The sequence below is a fragment of the Buceros rhinoceros genome, unplaced genomic scaffold, assembly GCF_000710305.1.
Source record: "Buceros rhinoceros silvestris isolate BGI_N320 unplaced genomic scaffold, ASM71030v1 scaffold19046, whole genome shotgun sequence".
In the NCBI taxonomy this organism is placed as follows: domain Eukaryota; kingdom Metazoa; phylum Chordata; class Aves; order Bucerotiformes; family Bucerotidae; genus Buceros; species Buceros rhinoceros.
In genome coordinates, this window is record NW_010419558.1 from 49,318 (window position 1) to 64,111 (window position 14,794).

General features: G+C 42.1%; 1 protein-coding gene across 1 annotated transcript in view; it reads right to left on the reverse strand.

The window, feature by feature from the left end:
- LOC104495943 (double-stranded RNA-specific editase B2-like) overlaps window positions 1-7,545 on the reverse strand; it is a 46,500-nt gene extending 38,955 nt beyond the window's left edge. The window contains exons 1-2 of the mRNA XM_010138997.1: window positions 7,500-7,545; window positions 6,370-6,538 (exon numbers count right to left, since the gene is read on the reverse strand). Of these exons, the coding sequence (XP_010137299.1) occupies window positions 6,370-6,538; window positions 7,500-7,545 (215 nt within the window). The remainder of the gene's footprint in view (window positions 1-6,369; window positions 6,539-7,499) is intronic.
- Window positions 7,546-14,794: the final 7,249 nt, after the last annotated feature.

A 14,794-nucleotide genomic window follows, 5' to 3' on the forward strand; every position in this document is an offset into this window, starting at 1 on the left:
CAGCTGAGTTGAAAAAGTTACTTATTAAGATGAAGCTTTTATCTTCGCAGTGGTGCAGCAGCTAGAGGGGGACACAGTGCACATATTCCATTAGCAACAGCTGCCCGGGAGGCCAAACCCTCCCAGCCCTGCAGTTTGCGGCAATAGCTTGCATTAAGGCTATGCTGCCACGCGGTTCCTCAGATGATTTACATTTGGGAAGATATGGGTGATTTCTCTGACAGACAGCTGCCTCTAATATGTACATTTGGGTGATGGTTGTGTTTATAATTTTGAAGGTGAAAATGTGATTAGTGAAATTATGATGAGACTCCTTTCCCTCTGATGTTCTGGTCCTTCCCTCAAAAACTCAAGGGTCTTTTTGCAGGAATATGTCTGAACAGAATGGCACCTGCAGCTAATGATTTTCCTGGGAGGCTCTTAATAAGCCAGAACCCTACCCGTTTACTTCACTATAGGACAGCCCATTAACCAAGGTGATTTCTGCTGGTTTTTCTGCCTCCTGTTAGTGTAAACAGGGGTGCTTTCTCCTCAGCCTCAGAGCAAGTCCTTGGCTTTAATCCAAGCTGTCTCTGCCTGTTTTCTCCCGATGCAGCCTCTGTGCTATTGAAGCTGTTTGGCTGTCACTCTTCCATGGTTTGGGCATTTTGTCATTTTTTGATGCTGGGATGTGTTTGCTGTCGGGAGGAATTTACAGGCACATTAGCTTGTCTGTCAGGGACAGGGAGCCACACCGGCTGTAGAGCCAGGGCTGCCACATGAAACTCCTTCATTTTCTGCTGGTGGTTGTGGAATTTCCCAACTGCACTAATTGTGTTATTGCCCTGATATAAGCCTCGGACATAATAAAAGACCTGTTTGACCTGCTGCTTGGACTTTAGAGCAATTGCAGTTAGTTTTAAATAATTCACTGGAAAAGCAGCTGGGAGAATACAAAGCTGGGCAGTCCTAACGCCTGCTATAATTATGTTAAACCTCACCGGAGCTGGGGGCTGCTTGCAGTACTTAGAGACAGTTGCTATGTAGTGTTGGAGCTTACATTCTTTGGGCTGGATTTCAGGAGTTCACAGCAATCAGCACCCATCCTGTTTTTCCTGGTTTTTGTTTTTCACTGATTAACCTTGCTCTCTTCCATCTCCATGAGTACCAAGCAGGGGCTGTGGCCAGTGTGACTGACGGGTTGGGTGATAGACAGCTGCTCTAAAAAGAGATGGCAGGGCTGGAGGGCACGGCAGCTTGACTCTTCCTCCAGGAAACTGAGATCCTCCATATCACATATGGTCCTGACCTGCCTTTGGGATGGTTTTCTGGGATCTGAACTCAAACACGAGATTCATCCCCACACAGTGGCTGAATAGGTTTAATAACAAAACTCTGAGACTACTGTTATAAAAGAGTTTGGGATGCAGCACTGTCTGCTGTGGCTTAACAGAGATTCTTGTGCATGGGGGACTTTAAAGCCCAGAGGGCTACACAGGGACCTTGTAAAAATGGTCCAGGTGGAGCATGTTGCACTTCTGCAAAGTCACTTCTCCACCAGCACCAGTACACTTCTGCCTTCCTTCTGGGATAGTGATTTTGAACTGCGAGGGGGAGAACGAGTTTGCAGCGGCAGTTCCTTTGCCATATCAGGTTGCACAAATGCTGCTGCACAAAGCAACGAAGAGAGAAGCCCACAGTGAGCACAAAAATGTCATACATTTGGCAGAGGGGTATTAAAGTGTCATTTCCACACACTTACTAAAAGAGCAGAATTTGTCCCTAAACCTTTTCCTGTTACAAATTCCTGTGGAAGAGTGAGGATTTGAGGCTGATTCAAGAGGAATGTTTAAGAATATGTTAAATTCTAATCTTGTGCTTAAGTTCATTATTTAGCATAACACGTGTATGTTTTGAGCTGACTTCAGTAAGACACTTAAGCACATACTCATGGTTTAATAGATGCAAAGCATTTTGCTGAAACAAGGTCTTGCTCTCTAAACAAGAAGCAGAGGAGCTGTTTTTAGCATGTAAACATACACATGGGAAGTTTTTAGTAAGACATGCTACAGCACGGCATCCTAGAGAAACTAACAGCAGGCTTAAAAAGGAAGGAGCTGTGTCCGATATGAGGCCAGTAGGACAAAACTAAGACATAGCAGATGTATATCAAGCAACTGCTTTTTCTGGAAGAAAACTTAACTGGTCTGGATGAAGACTATTCCTTGCTTTTTATGTGTAAAATAAACAGTGGTTTTCATTTGACTTGCTGGAAGAACTTAGCTTCTGGCAAAACCATCCCCCAGGCACCTACAGGGCCACTACGGCAGCAAAACTGCTATGGTGTTGATTTATTTTAAGAACAGACTATTAGTTTTATTTTTCTTTAAAAAAGAAGAGTTGGATTTTCTTTTCTTCCCTATTGGCCGGTTGGTATAAATAAGCCCACTGAAATCAATGTGAATTTTACTGCTGACAGACTATGGTATTTGTGTACTTTTTGATGGTGGTTTTTAGAAAAAGCTTCTCAAAAGGTCTTTTTTGTCCTTCTTTTGTACATCAGAAAATTTACGTCTTACTTTTCATCTTTTTCGTGAAAGTCTTGAAAACTGGAGGATTATGGTTGTCATAAAAATGAAATCTGGAAGAGCTAAGGGTTTTAATCAGACTGGTTGGGAGCTGTCAGGTTTTACTTGTGCTTTTAGCTTTTATTTAACTCAAGCTCTAGACAATGAATTGTTGAAACAAATATTCCTTTTGAAGTATTTGTCACTCTTGCTTCTTAGAGAGGATAAAGTTCCCATTCCGAAACTCCTTTTCCCAAGAAAAGTCAGGAAAATTGCACCTCTAACATTTAGCAATATGAAGAGAAGGAAAAAAAAGTGTCATTTATACATTGCTGCACCTTTGGCTTTGGATGGAATTGTTCTAGAGTTTAAATATCTGAAGCGGCCACCCTGTGCTCTGTTTAGAAGAATGGAAAAAAATTTGTCCCAGTACATGGCAATTCATCTCACCCACAATAAATACTTGAATAGGTCTGCTGAGTCCCACTCCAGAGATGCCCATCTCTCTCCACTACAGGTAAAAGGAGCCTTGAGGATCTAGTTCATACTTGACTGACTAACTTTTAGGTGACACTTCTCAAGTGAGGTGTCAAGAAGTAAATTCAACCCAGTGAATCCATCTCTCCTGGCCATTAATTCTGTAACCTGGTCCTTGCTTTCTCCAACCTTCTTGTCCCTGCTTTTTGTAGCCTTCATGCTACACTCAGGCAACTACGTATTTTGCTTTCACTGAGGCTATGGTAGTAATTGTAAATTATGGAAAAGAGGTTCCTTTTCAATGATAGCATCATGTAGAAAGAAAATTCCTGTGCTGTAAGCTCCTGAAATTTGAAATCCAGCTGTGGACATCACTTTGAGCAGGTAGGCTTGTTGGGAGGAGGATATGTGGAACATAGGGAATAATCTTGACAGTACAAACTTGCCCCTTCTGTAAGGAGGGATGGAAAATTTAAGCTCTTTGAAGCAAGAACTATGCTTTCATTCTTTTCCTGGATTAGGGAACCATCTCTTTGGTCTCAGTTCATAGGCTACTTCATACAACAGGCTCCTGGTCTGGGAGAGGACTTTAACTTGGTTAATAAACCTTTAATAGGTTAATAACCTTTAAGAGGTTAATGAAAATGCAAAACTAGGCAGAAACAACGTTTGTGTTTCCCCCGAGCCTGAGGAGCTAGTGTGCAGGCAGACCCGGTGGGGCTGAGTTAACGTGTCTGTCCTAAAAAACCCCGTCTGTGTCTGTGCAGTAGCACCATGTGATTACTCTGCCAGTGGGAGTTGTTTCTCTTTTCCTAGAGAAAAATGGGTAAATGTGACTCTAACTCACAAAAAATGCATTTTTCATTAAATTTTTGAACACCACTGTTTTCTTGCCATATGACAAAGCTCCCAATAATGGCATAAAACTGAGTGTAGCATCGAATACCAGAATTGAAGTGTGTATTATAACACACAGTTTTGCTTCCCCATGGACTTTAAGGAAGCAAAATCTCATTTGACAATATCTCCAGCTCTGTCTTTCAAAGGTGCTTAGCCTTGACAATTTTGGTTGAGATTTCTATCATGTGTGCTGGTCAGGGAAGCAGTGGTGCCTGTTCTTGGCTGAACAGAGAGATTTGAAGTTATTGTGAAGAGAGCCTTAGCTGCACTGAGGATTCTTTTAACAAAAGACTGTTAACATTGATCCGAATAAAATAATAATATCACCGAGCATGTTAGGGAAGTGGATCAATACAATAGTTTAAGATACAGTGGTAGCACTTGTTTCCCAAGAGACTGTAGCACAAAGCAAGTATTAAGGCTGCTACACTGCTGAAAACATAATAATTTAATGTAAACTTGATAGCAATTCAGATTGAAATAGAGAGAATATTGTTTTTGATTAAACCCTTCAACGTTATTGTCCCCCTTTGTTAGTCAAGCTCATCTACTCAATATACTCTCTTGCCTTTGACTCCAGCCTGAGGTGAAAATAACCATTATTCCTATTATCGTTGCTTCAGCACAACGGTAGGATAGGTGCTCAAAAGAACACATAATCCTGCTCAGATTAATCCTTTCTGTCTGTGGCTTGATGCTAAACCTGCTAAAGTTAAAGGGAGTTTTTGCATTGAAGTTAATGGCCTTCAGATAAAGACATGGGAAAACACAAACATGAATGGAAGGCAGAAGAATGAAGAATGACCTACAGATAAATGGGTGCGTGCATGTGTGTTTCTTTTCTTTCCTTGCTTCCTTCATTCCTTGATTTCTTCCATATAATAAATGCTACCTCACCTTCACGTCTGCTCTATTTTCATAGCATTATAGGGTAATTCAGGCTGGAAAGGACCTCAGGTCTCGAGCCCAACCTTCTGCTCACCAGGCAATTCACTAGGTTGCTCAGGGCTTTATCCACTCAGGCTTTGAAAACCTCCAAGACAGAGGGAGACTGCACAACCTCGCTGGGTGACCTGTTCTTCTACTTGCCTGTTCCCATGGGGAGAGTTTGTCCAAATATTCAGACTGAGCTTCTCTTGTTTCAGTGTGTGCCTGTTGTCTATCATCTTTCCAGTGTGCACCTTGGTAAAGATGCCATCTCCATTGCGTTGTTGACATATGTTCTGCCGGGTGTGCCATCCCATCTCCAGGGATGGTTGACCAGGCCCAGATCCCTCAGACCCTCTACACAGACCAAGTGCTTTGGCATCTGAGCATCTAGGTGGCCTTTGCTGAACCTGCTTCAGATAGTTGATGTCTTTCCTGTATTAGGGGACCCAAAACTGCATATGGTGTTGCAGACATGGTCTAATGAGTGCTGAGTAGTGGGTGATGATCACATACCTCGACTGACTCTTCATACAGCCCAGCATCCTGTTGACTCTCTGCTGCCAGACACCCTACTATCTCACACTCAGCTTCCTGTCTGCCTATGAAACCTGTCCCTTTTCAGAAGAACTGGTCCCAAGGCAGTAAGGGTCCAACCTTTGTTGTTGCAGGTCATTTTTTTCCTCCTCCATGCAGGACTTTCTATTTGTCCTTGTTGAGTTTTCTGTCAAAGTTCCTGCTGGCCCAGTCTTCCCGCTTGCCTAGCTGACAGCCCAACCCTCAAGCATATTGACTGGTCAACCCCACAATTTGGTGTCCTCTGCAAAGCTTATAACCAAACACTACATAGCTTTTCCCAGATTGTTGATAAACATGATTAGCGGGGTCCCGGGATAGATTCCTGTGATACCTCCACTTATTGCCAGCTTCCAAGCAATGTACGACCCATTTAAATGGTAACAAGGTGGGTTAGGCTGAAGACAGGAACAATAATTCCTCTGTAATGATTCTACATGCTATAACATTTTAAACCATCATAAAGAAGGAGTGAGTGATAGCATCTTGCACTTTGGCACAAAGTTTACTGTACTGTTAATACTCATTTGTTCGCTAGTGAGTCAATGAAGGCATTAATGACCAATAAATCACTTCCTTGGGATAGTTCAGCAACAGTAAGGAGGATGGGAAAATGGCTGCAATGAGCAAAATGACCCTTTCCCAGTCTCTGGCCAGTGAATGATGCTAATAAGCCTGCACATAAAGATTTGTACAAAATCATCAGGGTTCATAAAATCCAACTTTATGAGTCGTATCTAATAGCTACTGAAAGAAAATCAGCTGAAGTAAAGGAGCTCATGACCCAACACTCTAGTCTATCTAACTCTCTCATTTTTTTCCGTGCAGTGTAAAGACTCAGAAATAACAATATAAGGAAACAAATAGTTCAGATGTTTGGAGGATTAATCTGTTCTACCGAAGGCTGTAAAACATTCCTCAAGTGTCAACAGAATTCACTTACCTTAAGTGTAGCTCCAGCTGTGAGTAGAGGAAGTGAACAAATCCCCTTCTTGCCACAATTTCTGCATGGCAGTCATTGACCGCAAGCCCTTGGTCATTGATGTATTCCCCATTTATACATTTGGTACCTGATGACAGCACAATAACCTGAGCTTGCCTGATGTCCAAACCTGTAGGAAAAAAAACAACATTGCTGGGGTTGAGTATGATACCATGGTGGTTAAACTCCTCACAGCCCACACTTTGATGTGGCAGCCCAAACAGCCCTAATGGGATGCTTGTTAAGGTGATGATATGGCCGTTAGAATATGCGGGTATCTCACATCTCTGTGCTATTAGAATAATAAGGGCTGTATTTCAGTCTTGCTGCTAATTCCAAGATAAAAGGTTGTCATGAAGTTTACTTGTTAAATCAATAAGTACATCATAGGAGAGCATATGCTGTAGGGAGGTAATAAAGATCTCCTGCAGTGTTGATAAATGGCCAGGTTTTTATGAGCAGTTGAAGACATTTTCTGGTGGGAACACACATTCCCTGTAATGTTAGGTTTCATTGCTGTTGCCCTATAAGTACTAAATAAAATGCAAGTAACACTTCTGGAGCTGCTCTTTAAGAATCTCAGAGAAGAAACAGATCTGACTTTCAGTCCAGTTTCCTTTTTCATTTCTCAAGAGCAGCTACATTAGTGATTTTTCCACTGTGGTCTCAGGGATGGAGCATTCATCACAGAGACCAGCTTTGCTCCTCCACTGCCTCTGCAGATAATGGCAGTGGTGATTGCAAGACATGCCTTTCTTGGTCCAGACAGACCCTTGCTAGGATTAAATCCTGATTTCTTTGTGGTCAGTGACAAAATGCTTATGGACTTCAACAGCACATTTCAGGACGCATCTCTCTGAATACCAAAGAACAAAGGAGAAGCTCTTGAGAAAAAGGACTTTTCTGGCTGATAGGTGTTTCCTCTAGATGTGATAAGTAGCCCAACAGTGTTGGAGTGTGTTGTGTACACAGCTGTACACAATGACTGGGTGCAGGCAAACACATGCGTGGTATAGCAAGTCAGAATGCTGATGCTGGCATGGTTGTGCCCCTGTAGTGTCACCTCAGACAGTCTCAGCACCCTGCCTAACCTCTGGCTTCTGCTCCAAGGTCCAGGAGGTTCTGCACGCTCCCCATGCGTCTCACATGGAAATCCATAAAGTGACTCAGTGTAAATGAACCTCCATGGTTTAAGCAACTAAATGAAAGTGCCCTCAAAGTGTGATGAGTCAGTGATGAAGACAGGCCTGAGGCTGCAAGTACTTATAGGGGGAAATGAAAACAACTCACCATGGGCAATGTTGATGCTGTTTCTATGATATTACCTGAGCTGTAGAAAAGCTTTAGGAGTTATTTTATAGAGTCAGCAGTATTTTTTTTTCTTATGATGATGCCTATTGAGTGGCAGAAAAAAAGAAAAATTGCAGAGATTTTTTGGGTTGGAAGCACCATGCTTGGGGCCATGTTCTATCATAAGATCCATTGATTTGTTATGAGAAAACAGCTGAATGGAGAAGGAAACTATGTTTTAAACATAAAAGGCTGGTGCTGCCAGTGACGTCCCAGTTAGGAAACAGGACCAAAAATAATTCAAAATCTCTACACAGCACTGGGACTGGGACGGATGCCATGCTATAACACTGTTGCAGTGCTATATAATAGCAAAGTATACCCAAATTATCTTAGACCTATACCAACATGATAGCTACATCAGTAGTTTAAAAGGTTTAGTAGTGTTGCTACTTGTGACATTTGTAGGAGAGGTATGAGTATTGTGAAAAACTCAGTTAATCACTCCTGACCCCCTGGTTGTGACAATCTCATACAGAAGTAAGTTGTTCTAGGTATTAGTGACAAAGTACACATCACTGTATGTCTGCACCAGAAATTTAATCTCTATTTGTTATAAATAAATGTGGCCCTAAAAAAAGTGCTTGAGCGTATTTATTTAAAAAAAAAAAAGGCTGGCAATTTAGAAAACCTGAGAAGTGAAGATGGGAACACATGGGAGAATGCCATGGAGAAATGTAATTACAAAACATTTGTGTTTATTCCAGTTTTATTACTAGATAAAAAGCTGAGGTGGACAAACGGCTCCTTCCCCGCAAAGAAAAGTGTTTGTACATTAGAATTGCTTTGATGTCACTTTGCTTTAGGATCACTGCTTTCACGAGAAAAATAATAGGTATCTTAGATCAGACACACGCCCATCAAGTTAACTGTGTCTTTCGCATGGACTAACACCAAACATTTCCTGAGGCACTGTCTGCAAGAGAGGTGTTTGAGCATTTCCAAAAGTAGTGTTACTTTTCTGAGCAGTATATAGTATTTTCCTTGGTTGGAAGGTACATGGTAAGGATCAGCTATTTTTTGGTTCTATTTTACTTATTTACCAGTGTATACAGAGTCTTATTCTCCTCAGTGCAGCAGAAGTACACCAGAAGGCAATTCCTATCAGAAACCTATGAGCTCCTCTGCCTGCACCTGAGGACCTCTGTCATTACTCCTTCTTAGGGCAGTGATATCAACTGCATCCTTCTCCTTACATTAGCATACCCCTAACGTGCCTCTCCATCTGCTCCTTCACCTCGCAGTCAGAGCACCAGGCTCCGCAAATACAGAGCAAACCCTCTGGGGAAGCCATCCTGCTCTCTTCTCCAGAAGCTATTCCTTACTCATCCCTCCCAATCACTCCAGTGCATAGTGTGATGACTTTTATTATTTCAAACATTTTATCCATAAATTAGCTTAACTCTTTCTCTCTTCCAGTATGAGTGTAAGATGATGAACACACTAAGGATTTTCTGTGAGATCTGTATTTATTCACAAGTGAAACACAAAGGCTCCCAACACCTACTGATGCAGCAAAAATACCTCTGATGTTTGCTATCACAACATCCACCCACACAGTAATAGCAAGGGTGCTTAGGGTGTTAATTTCTGGATGAATTAACTCCGTCTGTTGGTGTTTAGTGATGTGGGGCCACAGCAGGTAGTCACATGTGGACAGTCCTGGCAAGGTACACTTCTTTGCAGAACATCACAAAGGTGTTGCCTGGGGCTGGAGACTGATTTCCGAGAACTCGCAGAACCTGAGTCTGAGTGTTAAACATTAAAAATCTCCATGTATCTTGCATTTGCAATGACAGAAAATGTTCCTCAATGCTCAGAAATACCCAAGAGTTATGTCTCACTACTATGGCAGTCAGAAACACTGACTTATGCATTAGCTCCGAAATATTTTACACCTCACTGGGGAGCCAAATGGGGAAAGTGATCTGTGACCAGTGTAGCACTGTTCAGTGCTGCATGTGAGGGCACCCAGCATGAGAAATACTTCCAACAACCCAACAGTTACCTGATGTGATCAGGAGCATATATGCCCTGTTCTGTACATTCATAGATCTGGAGGTTTGTCCCCTGTGAAACGCTTGATGTTATTTCCAATGAACATAGGAGGAATTTGTCCCTGAGAATAGGACATGTGATGCCTAGTTGATGAAGGCAAATTTTAACATTGACTGATCACATTGGCATTTTAGGCAACATTTCCAACTCTTGAGCCTAGATACTTGCTTCAGTGACTCAGAATTAATAGATACTTCTGTACATTTGTCTATTTTGCATAAAAACAGTCATTGCTAACCCTTGTTATTAACATTTACTTCCCATTTTATCTTGCCTGAAAAATACTTCAAATTTCTCAAGTGATTTCTATTTATGAATGTCAAGCTACCTTCCTAGATGTTGATTAATTTAACCTCAGACATGTGGCAGATGTAGACTGAGCACATCATCAAGTTGTGCCTAGGAAAGCTACAGTGCTGGGTATGTCAAAATCCTAAACTAGGACTAACCTGGGATCACCAGCCATATGCCACCTTCCCTCCTTTGGGGTGTGCAGCAGGGCATGACCCTGGACGAGAATCATTCTTGGCAAGACCCATGTTCCTACTGAGGGGAGGCAATCTCAGATGAAAGATTCAGGCAACTAACTGCGTTCAGGTCATTTGACAAACAAGAAGAAATGGGCAACATTATTATGACCTTAACTCCTGATCCGCTGATTGTCAGAATTCATGAGGCATTTCTTTCTCTCACCATCTTCTGCGAAGTAATGTTTGAGGAGACATTAGGTTAACAGTAACCAGTGAGCGATTTATAACAGGCACCTGCATTAGGTTTCTATTATTTGCCTAAAGACTCCTAATAGTTTTCAATTTGAAAAGGAAATGGAGCAGGGGAAAGGAAATTGGGGAGCTGTGTCAGCATACTGGCCGGGTCCTGGCTAACGTTGTGCTGATGGGGACAGCCAGAAGAGTGGCAAGGGAATTCGCCACATTTTATTTAAAAAACTTCAGCCAATTAATTAGTTGTATTATAGAATAAATATGTACTCATAAATGACACACCACCTTTAATCACAGATTCAGTCTAGTAATCAAGTGAGGTAATGAGTCTTTCTGGTGCTCTGCTGAAATCCGGAGCCCTGCTCTGGGGTCTAGCAGACAGGGCCTCCTCTCACAGCGAGGGAGGGGGGACCTTGACCCTGCTAATGTTCATTTCTCTGTGTCAGTGATAGTCCAGACTTTCACGTCACAGCTGAGTCGTTTTCAGTTTGCTGACACCAGCAGTGGGATTCATTTCAGCTATTCTGGACAACTAGAGTTTAGATGTCTGTAACTGAGCTAGTTGCTCTAGACTCTCTTTATGGTCAAATGAGAGGAGTTTTCCCGGGAGGTGATTCATCTGGCCTATTACAGATATTGGCTTTTGGATATCTGCATTACACCTCAGTATTGCCACCTTCTCCTCATGAACTCTGAAGACCTGCAGACGGCCAGTAGAAGTATAACTTTCTACACTGTAGACAGACACTTGTAGTAAGTTTTCTCTTATTACAAGTAACTAAATACCACACGTAAATCAAAACTCCCCAAATCATAAGATGGCAAGCAAGGCAAATCTAGTGCCTTTAAATTTTTTTCCCCTAATATTTGAACTTTTTGGTTATTTTTTCATTTTTTTCTCTACAACTAAGGATAATTGTTTGTATTAATGTTAATATATTCATGGATGGTCATTTTACCTTGAGTTGGGCTATTACACACATAAAGCAAACAACACTGCCTTCCTTACATGATCTCCCAAAACATCAGTCCTGCAGCCACGCAGCTGGCAACAGAAATTATTCACTTGCAGTAGAAATGACTCAGAAAGATGCTGACAGAAGAGACAGTAAGCAAGAAAAATTATGAGGGCTTGTTCAGCAGATAAGTTGGATATGGAGAACTAGCTGACATCTTACGGACTACAGTTATGAGCCGTGCTTTTAAGTCAGTCAAGGCCATAAACACAAACTGTCTACACCCATCTGCTTTGAGATGCAGCCCTACCTATAAAACCAGAGAGTTTTGGCTAGTCTGATCAATGTTTCTTCTGACTTTAATAGAGTTACTCTCACTTCTAGTGTGCTATGATCATTAAGACTTTCCATAATACAGAATTTGCAGCCCTGCATTTTTATGTGTTGGAAAAGGAAAATCAAAATCACTAGGTAATTGCAAGAGGTGCTGACTGTTATGGGCAATCAGAAAACTGAATGACACTGGCTGTATATTGGAGAACGACTGTGAAATTCAGTGAGCTTAATTCACATTGAACAGGATGGAGTTTGCAACTCCTAATGCCATCATGCAACTGGGATCACACTTTGGCTTCTCAGCAGCTGGCATAACACGCAGAGAAACACCAGTCAGTATGCAAGTTTCTCTGTTGCTGCATGTTTTAGACCCTGCTAGCTGTAATGAAATCTATCTTCTTTTTCAACGTGACACTGTGAAGACAACTCACTGCTTGGAATATATTAATTTTAAATAAAAAAAAATCAGAAAAATCAGGTTTGATTAATTAAAAAAAAAAAATCAGACCTCTTTTATTGGGTTGGAGACAACTGACACAAAATCCTATGCAGTAAAAAGGAAAGCCAGAAATAATGATAGTGTAACATCAGCCCTTGTGAATAATTCATAGGGTACAATTTCATGTTATTTTAAATGGTGCTGCTTCTCTCTCTGATAAGCAATAATTTTATGCTTTTTCTTTACTTTTTTAACAAATCAGTCAAAAGGATTGTCTATTGTTATCCGCAAAAAAGTGCATTTGGAATAATTTTCAAGGCAGCTTAATAGAGCTCTGATCACAGAGGAAGGTTGGGTTTTTTTTTTAATACCCTCTACTCGCAGCTAAATAAGTTCAGGTTTCCATTTCAGGTTTGTTTAAGGGACGGAAAATTTCTTGATGCTACGTAGCACTGACAAGTGCTTCATTATTTTCTGTTACCTTCTTCCCTGGCAGATTTACCACATCCTTAGAATGGCTTTAATTTTGTCATAAGAGATAGCCGAGACGTGAAAGGGCAGTGATGCTGGAGATGTTGCCTGTGAGGACATGCTGTGGGCACAGTCCTGCACCTGGCTGTCCCAAGGCAGGTCCCTGAGCCCATGCGGAGACATGTGGAGCACTACACTGCCAGGCTGTGGGCTGTGCTTGCCCAGGAGTGGGCAATGTCCCCCACAAAATACTTCTGCAAAAGAGGTGAAGAGCTCTTCTCCCTACCTCCTCCCCCCAAAAAAGCAGAAAAAGGACATGTTTCTCCGAAAAGGATCTGAAACCATCGTCTCTGTTAATGCTTGCAGGGGGGTAGTTCTATGGCTAGAAGTGAGGGGTGTGTTCACACAGGTCCACCAGTCCATTTGCCCTTCAACTTGGTGATGCATTTACAATTCCCTCATTTCTGAGGTTTCAAGAGGAGTCAAATCAAGATGCATGTGTGAGGAGGTTGCTGAGGATCAAGGGACTGGTGTGTATGGGATGGCATGCCCTGCCCTTCAGTTTCAGTGTAAACTATGCACTCCTGATAGCAGGAGCTCTACTGTCCCCAGCTCTGAACAGAGAACAAAACCACACTCGAGATTTCAAAACCAAAACAATAAGATTTGTAACCATAAGAGACGAACTGTGTACAGCAGGCATGATTAACAGTATCTGTTTATCTGCTAGCCATAAAGACTCTGGGCAGCAGCCCAACCTTTTCTCTCCATTTTCTACTGTACTGGTGGTGGTGATTGTGATCATTTCAGTGACAAACAGGAGCCTGGGACTTCCGTGAGTACCCTGGCTGAATCCCATGGCTTGCAAAAGGGTACACCAGGGAGCAGTCCTGATGTGGATGGGAGCAACTGATGTGATGAAGTGGCTGACCAAAAAGTTGGGAAGGAAGAAGCGTGTTAAAGGTTTATGAAATGTAATAGCAGAAGACTGAATAAAAGGCAAATACATAGCTAGCAAATATTAGGAATAAAGTAGTTGCTAGCAGTGAGGTTTAAGTTTTTTGGGGGAATAAATGGAATGTAGCCTTTGAAATGCTGATGTTGTGCAGGGATCTCTTCTCCTGACGTCAAACTATGTGTTATGTGATAGTGAATGTATCGTATTTCTGTGGAAAGGGAGAGTCTAGAGACAGCCTCTGAGAGCCTTGTATTTTCATCCTTTATTAATGTGTTGGGTAATCCGGCCTCTGCCTAGAGAAGGCTGTTCTCTACAGTGCTCTTCATCTTCGTCAGGGAATGAGCAGGGACAGAGGTGCTGTCCTCTCTACCCTGATCTCTGATCCCTCTGCGCTGGAAGCAAGAGGCAGAGTATTGTCTGAGAGCAGCCAAGGCTTTCCTTTCACAGCCAGGCACAGTAAACTTACCCCAATACCACGGGGTGCTTCTTTGTGAACAGATTCCAAATTCTGTTCGTCCAGAAGAAAAACCTCTTTCTGACACAAGTCAGTTTTGAACTGCTTGATCATGTTGTAAGATGCCTGAAAAAAGGCTCTCAGACTTACTTACCCATTTTGCAAGCTGTTCCTATGCAGGTGTTTCCAGTAAGCCTCAATCACAAAGAGGATTTCTCAGCCCAGAAAGGAATGGAAAGGAGGTTGCCAAACTGGAGGTGAAATCAGAAAACAGGCACAAAACTGCCGAGGGCTGCAGAGGAGAGCGACCCAGCAGGAAGGAGTACAAAAATTAACTCTGTAAATCTTTGGTGAGCAACTGATTAATGCGATATAAGTGTTTCCAAGTATCTGAAGGGTGCAAACCCCAGGGAGAGAGGTGGGCACTAAATTTAGAGGAGTACAACTGAGATCCTGGATGACATCACAGAAAATGGAAGTCAGGCTGAATAACTGGCGATTATTATTAACAATGAGATTCATTAGACTAGAATGGACTCCCAAGGTAGTGTTGAAAGCCCCATTGCTAATTAATTCATTTAAATCTAGACTAGAAAAAGCACTGGGGAACACACCACGCAGAACAATCCTGTGCTTGTAGGG